General features: G+C 34.3%; 1 protein-coding gene across 1 annotated transcript; it reads right to left on the reverse strand.

The window, feature by feature from the left end:
- Positions 1 to 4,483: 4,483 nt before the first annotated feature.
- LOC110371777 (cytochrome P450 4g15) lies at positions 4,484 to 11,262 on the reverse strand. Its single transcript, XM_049840819.2, has 11 exons — positions 11,131 to 11,262; positions 9,324 to 9,535; positions 8,894 to 9,091; positions 8,299 to 8,481; positions 7,142 to 7,211; positions 6,783 to 6,909; positions 6,482 to 6,668; positions 6,255 to 6,367; positions 5,699 to 5,936; positions 5,123 to 5,308; positions 4,484 to 4,936 (listed from the first exon to the last, which is right to left on the reverse strand). The coding sequence occupies exons 2-11, from the start codon at positions 9,529 to 9,531 to the stop codon at positions 4,746 to 4,748; spliced, it is 1,701 nt and encodes a 566-aa protein (XP_049696776.2). The 5' UTR covers positions 9,532 to 9,535; positions 11,131 to 11,262; the 3' UTR covers positions 4,484 to 4,745.
- Between the last annotated feature and the right edge of the window lie 3,632 nt (positions 11,263 to 14,894).

A 14,894-nucleotide genomic window follows, 5' to 3' on the forward strand; every position in this document is an offset into this window, starting at 1 on the left:
TTCATTTTATTTATATATCGGTAAATGCGTGTCACAGTTTGAATAAATTTACAGCCATTTCACGCAAATACCAATTATTTGGGGTAGAACTCAGCGATAGACGAGTATTTTACTTCTATATTGCTATATTCTGTTTCAATATTATTCTTTCTTAGGATGCTTCTTAGAAGGCTTTTTGATTATGTAATCAGAAATTACAGGCCAAAAAATTTGAGCTATTGATTTCGATGTAGTAGGTATTTTGTAGTACGTTACAAAATATAAAGAAGAAATGAAATGATACGCAGTTGAGGCCGATGAGATCTTATTGTCTCATTCGGCCTCAACTGCGTACAATTTCGTTTTTGTTGTTCAAAAGTCGAAAAATACGAAAATCATGATCCACAGCATTTTCGTTAGCTAGACTTACTTGGCAGGAATACTAGGTTAAAAAATAAAATAAAATAAATGTAAGCATCAGATTGTGAACCTACTCCTTTTTCGAAAGTGGGTTATAAACTTTTTCTAACGATTTCCGTATTCGACGTTTTGGATAAATTACTAGACCAGTAAATGACTGCGACATTTACATAATATTGTATTACGTGTTTCATTGTTTTAGTTACTATTACAATGATCATTTCTGGGTTACTTAAATCCGAAGTGTTAAGTCACATTGCATATTCATTGATGTCTAATTTTGAAAAAAAAACCCTTATGTACTTTAGATCCTTATGTATCTTTTTATTTTGAACTGTATTTCATGGACCCGAACCGTCATTAATATTGGACAAAATAACAATACAATAGTTAATTCCTTATTTGAGTCATGTAATCGTTATTTATAACATTACATTAGTGGGCTTCGCGTATCGAGACCTTTCTAGTTTCTAGTTTAAGTGCGCGATCTAATAACAGCCTATCACAAGTTATAAGTAACAGACTACTTTCAAAGAAAACTATGATGAAATATGGACATGGGTCCAAAAGTAAGGTAGGTTAAGGTCACAATATGTCGTGCTCTTTGGTTTAGGTCCAACGGAGCAAATGTGCGTCATATTGGATTCCTGAGGAATATGACTCAGTTTTCATATGGCCCTGTAGACTGCAGTAGGGTTAGACAAGCCCTTCTGTCGAGACTGCGCGTCGGCACCCGTCGCATAGTATACTTAGTACAAGAGCTTGAATAATCAAAACTGAGTAATAACATATTAAAAAAGTGTAAAATAAAATAAAAGTATCGTTAGTAGTAGCGTGTGGTGATGTCCAAAAGATAAGACGTTACGAAACGTGTTTCTAAAAGTGGTTCAATATTTTTAAAATATATACGATTAATATTGATACATGTTTTATTGTTTTAGGCTCTAATAAAAGCTATTAATTAAAGTTAAGTAGTTTTTTTATAGCTCATATATTCCATAAAATTCCACTGGATACAGGAAAGTTTTGGCGATATGCGTCATCGGTGTGGTTTATTGGCTGTTAGGGCCGAACTTATTGTTGCTATGGTATAGCAAACCCATATGAATTTGGAGAATTTGCATCCATTTACATGCGTTTGGTATTTTATTTCTATATCATTATGTGCATGTAATGTAAGCCTATAAGGAATTGTTGCACTTGTGTAACTTCTTTTTTTATGCAATTTTGTTACGTAAAGTGTAAACAATTGTTGGCTAACCTGAATAAATAAATAAATCATCAATACTCTATACCATTTTTTTTTCTAGCATTCCAAACTTTATAAAGGTTCCTTCTGTGGCAACTTCAGTGTAGAGTCTCCACTTCTGTCGAGAAGGAATGAACATTTGTCACCACGCTTGCTCAAGGCAGATCGGCGGTTCTAGACTTTCCAAGTTTCCTTGAGATGTGTTCTTTCACCTTTGCGCAGCCATTATTGCCGAAGATATAACTTAAAAAATTACATTGGCACTTGTCTCATCTAGAATCAAACCAGTATTTGAGGCAATCAAATAATTTTTAGTAAAGAATTTTTAAAGGCCTGATGATGGATAGTGATTAACCATAACGCACATCCTAAAATTGCATGTTTCTTGTTGATGTAACAATTACTTACCAAAGTCGATTTTTTAGTTCTTTATGGTTCTACAGAAGAAAGGGTGGATAGCATCAAAAGGTTTTATTACGTGATTTATATTCTTGCCTTTTCTTGTTACTTAAAATCAGTTCGAGCAAGGAAGTTTGACAGAATCCGTAATATCTACTTTCTCTTTTCCCTAGTGTTCTAATTCACAGGTAGCATACCTATTTACCGATAAATAAAATGTATCGAATGTTCCCTTATTTGTTCCGTATCAGTGAACTTTCAATAAAAGAGGTCATGACCAATAAGAACGTTGACTGCCCTTGTCTAATGTAAAACAATATGACATCACAATTCGTTCCGTTAGAAGTAATAAACATAGTAGGTACACTTATTAGCCTCGTGATATGTGATACTTACCTATGCTATCATTTTGAGTCATTACAAGGTTTTGCTGTTAAATAATGCCTAAATCAAAATCATGAAATGCCTCCTTGTGTATCACGCGTTCTGGTACCAGTACCACGCAATCTTCATGTCAACTGACAGTCCCGGGTCTGATCTTTATCCAGTTGTGTCGGATTGCCGTTCCATTGGGCTGTGAGAGTGAGGAAATAGGGAGTGCATATGTTTTTCTAGTTTCAGCAATTTATAGGTATCCTACAGGGCAATCAGCTCTTCTCTGAGGTTGTCAGACCAAATTCAGGAAACTCTATTCCCTAAAATCTCTCATCCAACGTCAATAAACCAAAAATGTTAGAAAGTGAGCAAGCTATTAATGAATTAAATACAAAAGTTTTTAGCATACGCATCGGGGTATTTCACATCTTCCACTCTTTAGATATAACTAACATGGACTAAATTTAACAGAGTGTAAAAAATCATTATGGTTCGTATTTGTATAGAAATAGCTAACTTGTAGAATATTATAACATTGTGTTTTTGTGCGCAATTTAACGATTGCTCTTATTTTAAAGTCAGGCGTTACATATTGGTAAACGCAATGAGGTAAAATAAACAATTACAAAAAGTTATTTGTCCTTTATTTATTTAAGTTTATAATAAGAAAAAATAGGTTTTTTGATGAATTCATTTAAAAATGGTTGGATTCCATAAAACTAATTGCCAGGAGTTCTTTTTTTAATAATTTAATTAAGTTCGTTAACTATCACAGGCATGAGAACATTGATTTATGTGAGTACATAATCTTATATTAGACTGAATCTAGTTTTGTGTAAATAGTTAGCTAAAATACCTACTGTCTAACCACTATTAATAATTTATCTACGGTATAAAATTTCTTTAGGTCCACGATTAATCACCCTTGTTAGCGATTGGTTCTTTAGCAAACTTACCATAATTTACGATAACATATCAATTTTATACCTATTTTATGCAAATAAAATAACTTTTTTCTTTAAATAAAAAAGGTTCTGTAACTCCACTACCTACTTCTTGATTTAGGCTGTCTTTCCACTGAAATGGAGTAAGCCTGCGGTACGATGGCAGAATAACGAAGAATGACAAAATACATAAGAATCACGAACGGTGAAACGGAGAAATATGTACTAATTGGTTCTATTTTATGCAATAAAATAAATTATTGTATTGTTCAAATGTCGTATACTAAATACTTAACAGTATCGTTGTCAACGGGATCGGGAGCGGGGAAAAAAAAAGCTGGTCACATTACCTAAATTGCCAGGCTCGATGGCAATGCAAATTCTTTGGCCGATGGGCCTGCCCTTTGGTCACGAGTGGACTCCACTAAGCGCGTGCTGATTTTTCGTGGTCTTTGGGCACTTGGGCCCTAAGGTCCATCAAACGGCACAAAGATGATGTTTCTATTCTCTATTCTTCTCTATCTATTTGCTATGTTTGAGGTTTAGTGTTCTCATTTTTTTTTTGTAACGTAATTTTGTAGATATTATGTAAATCGCATTCAGTATCAAATCATGCAATGCTATGAGACAATACTTCTACTAATACTTCAGTGTATAGGCAGCCTAACGTAAGTTTTATTGTAGGTAGTCTTTTTTAGGATTAATTTGTAGGATATATTTAGATAAGATTTTATAGCCTACCTATTACTTATTATTTTATATTTGAATAATATATTTTTTCCTCATAGGTTTTAGCCATGACGTAGGTAGAATGTAGATTTATAAATGTCCATTCATTCTATTAATAATAAGTTTATGCGTTAGTAAATGCGTAAAAGGTTAAAAAACCTTACCAATCATAAATCATTTCATATGCTTCTTAGTGCAAAACTAATAAAAATGGTTCTAGATTACTTTTTGTTTGGGTGGATCCTACACGATGAAATAACTAAGAAATGCGGACCTTTCTAAAGGAATGGGTGTATGAGTTCTATAGAATAAGTTACTATCAGTAAACTTGAAAGTTTAATCAATATTATTCTGGTTCACTACTTACATTCTACGAAAGATAACACCATTGAGTGCCGTAATTTTAATGAGCCTCTTTCCATTAAAAGTTACAAAGTGCATGACAGAGTTGATAATAATAGGACAGCATATAAATAAATGACTTATTAACTTATTTACCTACAAAAATACACTAGGAAACCCTTATGAGTTAAATAATGTAACTTAATAGAATAATGTCTTAATGATAGTTTAATATCGCAGTTGAACATTGTATAAAACGCCAATCCCATTCAGGTATCCCGTCAAGAGATGAATGTTTATTGGTTAGTTTATGCAACAACAGTTGTGGGGGTAGGGACCCTCTGCCTGGGCTCAATCTTCAGTCTGAAGCCATCAGTCCTCTTGAGGATGATGTCAGCCTGCAGTTTGAACTGCTCCTCAGTCACATCAGAGGTCACCTTGTAGTTTCGCAGCACGGTCGCCAAAAGAATCTTCAGCTTTAGGATGGCGTATTTACGACCTGTAAACAAGAAATTGAGATTGTTAGCGTCAATTTTCCTTTTGTAATCAGTTCATGCTAATAACTAAAATATGAATACTGCTTAGTAGACATTAGTTCTAGCGAAATCAAAGTCAAACTACAACTAACAAATCAGGACATTCCTAGATTCGATTCTGCACAGATTTTATTACTAGGTATACTGACCGACACAGCTCCTGGGTCCAGCACTGAATGGAATGTAGCTGTAGTAGTGCCTGTTGGAGGTGTTCTCAGGCAAGAAGTTGTCAGGGTTGAATGTGTTAGGATCCTTGTAGTATTCAGGGTTGCGGTGGATTTTAAAAGTACCAACCACCACGGTGGTACCAGCCGGCAAGACATAGTTCTTCGTGGCTGAAAAAAGATTGATACACATGTAGACGGTGAGTCAATTCAGCCTTGTAACCTAATCAAATTTCGCTGTGCGTAATTATAATTTGTTTCTTACGAAAGGTTAAATGCTAATGACGTCAGTAAATCCATAGTTTTTGCGTCAATTGCTCAAAAGTTAATCTGATAGAACTGATCAACTAAATTCGTTATTGTTACGTCACTTGTTGCTAGACACGTTTCTTCCGAGTGTCACTTGAGTCTACTATAATAGATGTTTGCAAATCTTCCCGAACCAATTCGTTTGGCAAAATTGATCTTGACAGATCGTATACATAAAATTTTTTAATAAATATATTAGTTAAGATACTCCGCAATTGTTAAAAAGGACCATCGATAATTTCACAAGCTTACCAATTGTAACATCGCGGTTAAGTTTCCTAGCGATGATGGGCACTGGTGGGTACATCCTAAGAGATTCAAGGATGACTCTCTCGAGGTACTTCATTTTCAGTGTGTCAGCGAAGGTGGCTGGTCTGTCAGAGTCGCCGAAGATCTCGTACAGTTCGTTGTAAACCCTCTGCTGGATCTCCTTGTGGACACCCAAGAGGCAAAGCACGAAGCTGGAACCAGCGGCGGTGGTGTCGTGACCCTGGAATTTTTAATAGTAAATTTTTTAAAGTATTTTTTTTTAGTAAATTTTAATAGTAATTTTTTTCTTATGAACAGAATCACAAGTTTTGGTGTTCAAAAATATATGTTAAGGATTTGTATCTATTTGCAATCTTTGTTTGCGGTCTATAGCAATTTGCCAACACACTCATTTAATAATTTCTTTATATCTAGACTTATTATATACGCGAGTGTATTATAAACCAGTCCATTTAATAAGCTACAATTTGCAAAATTAGCTTATTCTAATTTGCGTCAACAGATTTTAAAGGTGGGATTAAAACTAGGTATTAATTACCTCAAACATGATGGTGTCGACTTCCTCTTTGATTTCATGATCGCTGATGTTGTTTGTTCCATTCTGAGATGATTCAAGCATCAAGTCCAAGAAAGCTAGACGTTTCTTCTCACCTGTTAATAATATTGAATTCAGTTAATATACCGCTTTATGATAAATCAAATATTTACTTTGTGTAGTATTTGCACTGAGGTCCAAAACTAGTTAATAGATAGCAATAAATATACCAATGTCATTTTCATCGTTGAAGTCCAAATCATCACGGTAACCCTTAAAGACATCTTCTGCTAGAGTTTTGTCATTGGCCAACACACTGTCGTTGGTGTCAGGAGTCCTGGTGAGCTCCTCAAGAGTTGGTGGGATCACGCCCTTGGATTTGTTTTCCAGGTACGTTTGCTTCTTGTTCTTGATAACCTGTCAAATAAAGAAAATAAGGTTGTGTGCGTCGGTTATGAATTAAATGAAAATAATTCGATGTCTTCTAAATACTGGAGTCTGTATTCGTGTTTTGTCAATTCCCAATCTTACCTTGTTGGTAAGTCCGTGAATGATGTCCAACAGTTTGGTCTGTTGTTTGAAGAAGGGTGACAGTCTGAAGAGGGCGTCGAAACGAAGCCAAAGTTTGTATTGCCTCTGGTGGATAATGTCGCACATCCTGGAATAATTCATAGGATATAATTGTTGAAGCCGACCCCAACATAGTCGAGAAAAAGGCTCGGAGGATGGATATAATTATTTATGCATCAGCACTGTAAGGTAATTCTCCAAATTGCAGAGCAACTGACCCAAAATTATAATAATTTCATAAACTTTTTTGTTTCATAAGTGGTTCTTAATTTGTTAATTGTGTACTATCTGATTTAATAAATGTTATGCAATAAACTTACTTCATCACAGCCATAGCATAGTCAAATCCAGATGCATCTTGAGTCTGCCTTGTGATTCCCATTGCAGTTTCTGTAAGAAAGTTTTCACTATCATACATTTATTCCATGAGGGGTTTTCCTTTGCTTTAAAAAAGTTGGATGAAGTTTACAACTAATTTGCCATTTGTTAAGTAAGAGTCTTTTACAGTTCATTTGGAGTGCTCAAAATTCAGTAAACTCAAAAATTTCGAGTAGGGAACTTAGGAATAGGGTTTTTTTTTGTTATCTGGGGTTTTAGCATGCCCAGTATTCGTGACCAAAAACCAAACAAAGAAGTCATTACATTCGATTCTGTAATTAGTAATAACATTTCGCATTGTTACTTACAAGTCATGCTCACTAGTTATTCACTATAATTAGAAAGTATAATCAGCTCTGAATAACTTCTACAGGTCACCATTGCTGTTGCAAGCATAAACAAAGCAAGCAAAAGTTAAGGGGCAATTAATTTGAATATGTAATTTGCTATTGTACTGAAATATTAGTTATTATTTATGTTAATATTGGTCAATGCTAATTACATAGATGCAAGAATTGTAAGTAATAAGGTTTATGTTGACGTAGAATATAATATTATCTATATTGAACTAATTGTTCGTCGTTATTATTACACTTTAATATTAATATAGCTTTCAGTTCAATGAGCTCTCGTGATTAGCATGTTGTAATTTAATTAATTTTTGTACCTACACATTGTACGAATACATTTCAAACTAGGGAGTGAGTGCTATGCATGTCATCATATTCATCATTGGATGAATTTATTAAGCCATCAGTCCCGGCTACTACTTGTACTTCTGTGATTTTTGATAGATGTTACGAGTATCTAGAATTCAGTATTACGCAAGTTGGATACTGACGCAACAAAGATGGGAAAAGGCCGGTAGTGTTGTGCATATTGAATAATCTTACTGTTACTGTTACAGCCTTTTTATCGTCCCACTGCTGGGCACAGGCCTCCTCTCACACGGAGAAGGATAGCTGGCTGTTAAAAAGGTGAAGGAAAACATCTTGAGGAAACCTGGACAATAAAGCCGCATTGAGCAAGCGTGGTGATTAACGCTCAATCCTTTTCCTTGTGTATAATCTTAATTTTGACAAAATGCTAACAGTCTTACCAAGCAAGATATCAACAGTGACACCGCTCATGTAGTCGTGGACATCGAACTCCTTGCCGATCTCAGGCCTCATCTTCTCCACCACATTCTTGCTGTTCTGGTTGAACACGCCCACGAATGACTTGAGGATGTTGATGTGGAATGTGGGAGCAATCATCTTTCTGTGTGAACGCCATTTGTCACCTAGAAGTTTTCAAATGTTTAGATGCTTTGCGAGCAACAATTAAATATAATGTAAAAATAAGTCTATAGTTGAATTCATGATCAGAACCATGATATTAATTTTTTTTTGCAAATGCCTGATTAACAACTGTATAGGGACTTTAAATGTAATGTCGATATTTTTAAACTATGATTGAACATCGTCTATTTATAGGTTAAAAAATGTTAATCAATATACAAATTGCGATTGGTACCCAACGTGGCTATTTTATTTTGTGTTTGTGTAAGTATTCAAAACCAAAAGTGTTGTGTTTTTGTTATTTGACGTGGATTAGGTTTAATAATGCAGTATATTTTTTCTCTTACACAAAATTTCAAATGGCTATCTAATTTTGATAGGAAATTGCCTGTAACTTTTAGAATAAATCTTTACCTGTGCTGATAAGTAGACCTTCTCCAAGCCAAGGCTTGAAGAATTTGTATTCATAAGCCTTGTCAATGTGGATCTGGCTGTTAAGGATGACCTCGACGTCGTTGGGGTCAGTGAGGAATACGATCAGGTTATTGCCGAGCCAGACTCTGACCACGTTACCGAACTTCTCTCCATACTCCAAACCGAGTTGAACAAGCTCTGAAAGAAGAAGGTGATTTTATGAAATAGTCTGAATTTTGAAATATTTGAAGATGATGGACATTGCATGTCATCTTTTCACTCACATGAATAATTTTCTTACTCACTGATAACTAAAGGCTTAAACGAATTTTGATGACATTAATGGTCAAGTAAGCTGTTATTATGATCTCTTTTTAAATGCAATATTTATAATCATATTTAGAAGTACTGTAAGAAATATAATATGTACCACTTGGTTTCTTCGTTAACACCAAAAGAGCGTTTCCAAGGAAGGGAACGACAGCTGGTCCCGGGAGTTTTTCTGCAAATTCGCGCAGACGAGACTTTTGCTGCCATCTGTATAGGATCCAGATACTGGATGCCAGGAATAGGAGGGGGTAGAAGATCAGTCTTGTGTTGTAGCTCGTCACCTCGGTCTCCTCGACCAACGTCGTCATTGTGCTGAAATTGTGGGAAGACGTTAGAATATAGGTGGGTCGCTCACGTTCCGAGAAAATTACGAAACACTTTATAGACCATGAACATAAATGTGTTGTAGCACTTTGTATTCAAATATGTTCATGAACATGGTCTCCTTCCTCTTGGAACCCCTTCAAATCAATTTAAAATAGTTAACATTTTTAGTTAGAAAAGCAAAAGATAAATAAAATTAGGCTTAGGAGAATTTTCTGGCGACTGGACTTACTGATATATAAAAAAAATGTTCAAGGATAGGTGCAAAAAATATTTAAATATCTAATGTAATATCTTTTGTCAAATGAAATATGAATAGAAAGGGGAATATTGTGTTCTGCCTTGAGCAAATGTTGTGAGAAGGAGCTGGGATAGTGAAATAAACCATTGTAACATAATTTTCCAATGTGCACGTGTTGCGTAGGTATACTTTCAAGCATTAGCCATGTCACCGTAAAATTACAAAAATCGTAAGATTACAATCTATCTCGAGAGATTGTAAACTGTCGAATTATTGTGAACCGTAACATCTGATTGCAATTTAACGCATTATTTTTCGCTATATTATAATCTATCGATGAGAAATTGTCAAATTGTCAACTGTCCGAAAGCTCTCCCTGATTGGTCAGTCTTTTTGTAAGATCGACCAATAATCCGTTCTGTTCCCGTAGAGTTAGGAATGAAATAGAGGTGTCAGTTAAATAAAATAAATGCTCTTCAAATATTCTTCAAGTATTTATTATTTAGTACGAGTATGTAATTAATATTCCTGACATATGGAGAGAACAAATTGTAACGAAATATTTATTCTTCAAACACAAATTGACATTGGAAACATATTGATTTCTGACACTTACGCGAATATTAGACATTTAAATAACTTTTACGGATTTTATCGCGGTTATATTATATTATTTAATCCCGACGTTTAAAACCGACCACGATAAAATCCGTAAAAGTAGTTTTATTTAAATGAAATTGGAAAATTATAAGAAACTTTTATAAAAAAAAAACAAAACAATTAGGTAGTTTGTCTTCAAACACAAATTCATTCCTAACTCTACGGGAACTCCATGGCAACAGAACGGCTGGTCGTGATTGGTCGATCTTACAAAAAGACTGACCAATCAGGGAGAGCTTTCGGACAGGTGACAATTTGACAATTTCTCATCGATAGATTATAATATAGCGAAAAATAATGCGTTAAATTGCAATCAGATGTTACGGTTCACAATAATTCGACAGTTTACAATCAGTCGAGATAGATTGTAATCTAACGATGTTTGTAATCTTACGGTGACAGCCATACGGTTTAAGAAGTACAAGTTTTTATTCGCATCATACAAGTATACTTTTCTCTATTGCATATAGCTTGCACATTGCACAAATGCACTAATAGGCACTATGGAAATTTTAATACGCTTTAGGATTTATCGTAATTATTATTTACTATTTATATTTACTTATGCACTTAGATTTTATCACTAAACAACTTCTTAAATATTAAGAGAAAACTGTCACATCTGATTGAAACTGCCGTTGCTGATATTTGCTTGGGTAAATAATTACACTATTGCACTTACTTGTTTTATTTAATTTCTATAGTGTCAGTCAAACCTATCACCCAATGGTCCAATCACAATTGACCTAATAATTTTAAATTACAATATATATAAGCACGGATGATAGTACTTACGCATGCCAGCAAATTTATATTTGTTAATTTCATTACCTGTTGTATATTCTGCATAATTTAATCGGATAATGTCTTTCCCTGGTGTATTATTCTAAATATTTATACAATCAAAAAAGAAATTCAATGGGTTTTCTGAAAAATTTACAGTAATGTTTAGTTTTAGGTGATTATATATTATTCTTATATTCCAATGATTATATTACGTCGAGGGGATGGTCGATATAGTTTAGTAAGGCTCTCTGTAACAGTAAAGGCGAACGTTCCGTTTGCTTGAATCATAGCAGGGGGCGATTTTTCATACATCAGAAAAAATAGCGCAAATATTTGAATATGCTCGGTTCTTGCTCTTGACAATGTTAGAAAATGTTAATTCATTATTCTGCATAATAGCATAACACTTTTAAATCGTGTGTCGGTGACAGGTGTATGGATACTTGATTTACCCGTGGCTTCGCTCCCACTTTTCAGACTGAAACCTTGATTAAAAATAAATTGCGGTGTAGTGTAAATAGCAGTCAGAAAACTATGCAGGTTTCCTTTGGGTTTCTTCAGCTAGCCGGGGACTGTGGGATCATTCAAGAGTTACTGCGGCCTTGGTACACAATTAGCTCCAGAGGGAGCAAAGTTGGGTTGCAGTCAGCAGAAATTAGTGAAACTCTGCAATCACACTCTTTTTCAAAGTTCAAGTTAAATGTTTAGGAGTACAAGCTGTGTTAAGACTTACTGATGAAGTTGATGTAGTACCCAAATGAGAACTATTCACCTAAATAGTTCTCTGAAGTCTAGTTGTATAAGATGTGAGTCCAGAGTGCAGCAGCATTTCATAATAAGTTTGTACTGAACAGACTGACAGGCTGAATTTTTCTTGTGTAGTAACTGAATTGAAGCAAATATTTAAATTACTTACTATTAAAGTAATTGTGATTTATTCTTTGAATATGCGATCCACCGAAAATGAGTTCAGTTAAATAAAGAATTTCTTTTTTTAGCCAAACGTGTAAACTACTGAGTAGTTTTTTTGTTTGATATGTAAGCAATTGCAGGTTAATTTAAATTTGTAAATTAACATTACTGTAAATGTTTTAAGCTATGCAGCAAGTACTATGTATTTGACTAGGCCAAAACACTGGAGTTACATCAGCGTTTGTATCTTTGCGTCTGCTTGTGCTACTATTACTCCTAAACGGATATGCTGACGTGTAGTGACGGTTTTTTGACAGAATTCAACAGTGTTTCGATGGTTTGAAGTGAATTTAATTTATTATCTGGCTATGTAAAAAGCTTATTCAGCAAATACAAGTTCATTGGTCCAATAAAAATGCTTTGCCTATTTTCTGTTTGTAAACATTCAACAATATCTTTGATTATAAAATACCAAAGCTAAAACTAAATAAAATTTTTAAAAGGGTTTTTCAGACGATTATTGAAAAACACTTCTGTTAAAAAGTTTGTGCTATAAAATGTGAATCCTGCCTGTCTGGAAAACATCTTGATAAAATCTGGACTATAAAGTCTGAAATCACATGACAATCACATTGAGCAAACGTGTTGAATAACGCTCAATACTTCTCTCTGTGACAGGAGGCCTGTGCTGAGCAGTGGGACGATAAAAAAGGCTGATGACTATGATTGCTGCCTATCTTTATACTTAGAAGCAGAATATGGCAGAACAATTGCAACGTTAAAACTTTAATTAATTAAACGAATTAAACTGTCATTAATACTTACCTACTTTGTCACTAAAGTAGAAAAACTATTATTCATGAATGTTATTTATATAATACCGTGAGCAGTAAATACGTTTGTTGCATGTTAAATAATCATTGTTTAATAATGAATGAATGCTATCCATATTTAAAAGAAATAAATCCACATTGCTATTTAAGGCTAGCATTTTTAGAACTATGTATATCAAAATCTTGCTTTGATACTTAGTTTTAATATTTCCCTATCATAAGATCATTTGTAAAACAACACATATAAAATCCTGCTTTATTATAATCTTCTAGGCACTACAAGGCCCTTTTTACGTGAGAAGCTTCCTCATGTCGTCAACCACATTAACATCAAATATTATGATAACTAGCAATATGTGTGTGAACGTGAATGTTCGGATGTATTGATGGGATGATGTCTATAACTCTTTCACGCAATACCTAACTTTAGAGGAATATAGCTAACACATGGGAATATTGCGCGATGTAATTCTTAAGGTCGGTAACACCACGGGTAGCAGCTAGTCAAATCAAATCAAAACTCATTTATTCAAACTTGGCTGCAAAAAAACACTTTTCGAACGTCAAAAAAAAAATACAAAACACAGCCTCCAAAACGCCCACGCTTCACCACTTCCTATGTGTTTTTGCTGGGAAGAAGAAGTGGCGCAGCAAACTCCTCAGCAACGTAGTATTATTATAAAAGAAACCACTGTTTATAAACAATCGCATACTTTTTTAATTTATACTGCACTAACTTGCATATACCTACTTGAACTATAACAATAAGTACACAAACAAAGTTTAGGGCAATATCGTCATTCAATCTTTGACCTGCCATGCGTCAGGCACAGTCGACGTAAAATGTTTCTATTAAACAGAAACATGTACGTAACTTTTTATTTATTATTGTCTGCTTTGCCGTCATAATATGACGCTAGAAGCATATTTGAGTTGGTTTAGATGTAAATATCAATCCACCCTTGGTTTTCAAAAGTACCTACCGGCTTTAGTGCCAACTTAAGACCATTATTTTGTTCGGGATGATGGTTAAAGTCTGGTACTAAAGCCGGTACTTTTAGGACCACTTTTATAATAAGGTGGAATATGTTAAAAAAAACGCCGCTTTATCACCACCTTTTAGCGGTTTTAATTTTCATACAGTTCATTCTATGTAGGTATGTTATGTAGTACAATGTTAACGTGTCTTCCGAAGCATGGAGGAATATATTGCGACAAAGACCCTTATTCGACTTCTTTATATCGACGGTAAAAAGGCAAAAGGGGTCAAGCGCCACATTTTGCGATTTTTACTTTTTTATTGACCCCAACTCCACTATTTTTTCTCTTTCGAATGGTCGTAGTATCGTTTTCCTAGCATGAAAAAAAGTCGCTTGTACCAAAGAATTATTTGTACTGAAGTGCCAAATCGATACTTACCAAAAGTGCTCAAGCGACACCAACTTTACGTTTTTGTATCGCCTTGTCATTTGGCATAATTTTAAAAACAATATTAGAAGTAAATATGTCGTTTGTATCCATTTTTCTTTTATTTGTTTAATAACTATAACGTCGCTTACACCAATAGTAAAAATTGACAACTAAACATAAATTGGCGCTTGGCCCCTTTCTTAAATAATTTTATTTTCATTACGTTGCATTTGATCCTCTCAGCACGCGCGGCAGCGCCCTTGCAAATGGGTATAACTGACATATTATGTCTTATGTAGGTACTTGAAAGCAAGTTCACGCGTTCTTGAAACGCGATCGCAGTTTTTAACACAGATTAAAATTTTATATAAAACATGTCTGCAACTCCAAAAAACGTGAAATTGCGAAGTGTTTTAGGCCGAAAAAGACTTGCTAGTACCAAGAAGGTTATTTGATTATAATGATAGCAATAGAGAGGTCGAATAAATTTAAGATGATGTGATTC

Source organism: Helicoverpa armigera, chromosome 10 (assembly GCF_030705265.1).
Source record: "Helicoverpa armigera isolate CAAS_96S chromosome 10, ASM3070526v1, whole genome shotgun sequence".
Lineage (NCBI taxonomy): Eukaryota > Metazoa > Arthropoda > Insecta > Lepidoptera > Noctuidae > Helicoverpa > Helicoverpa armigera.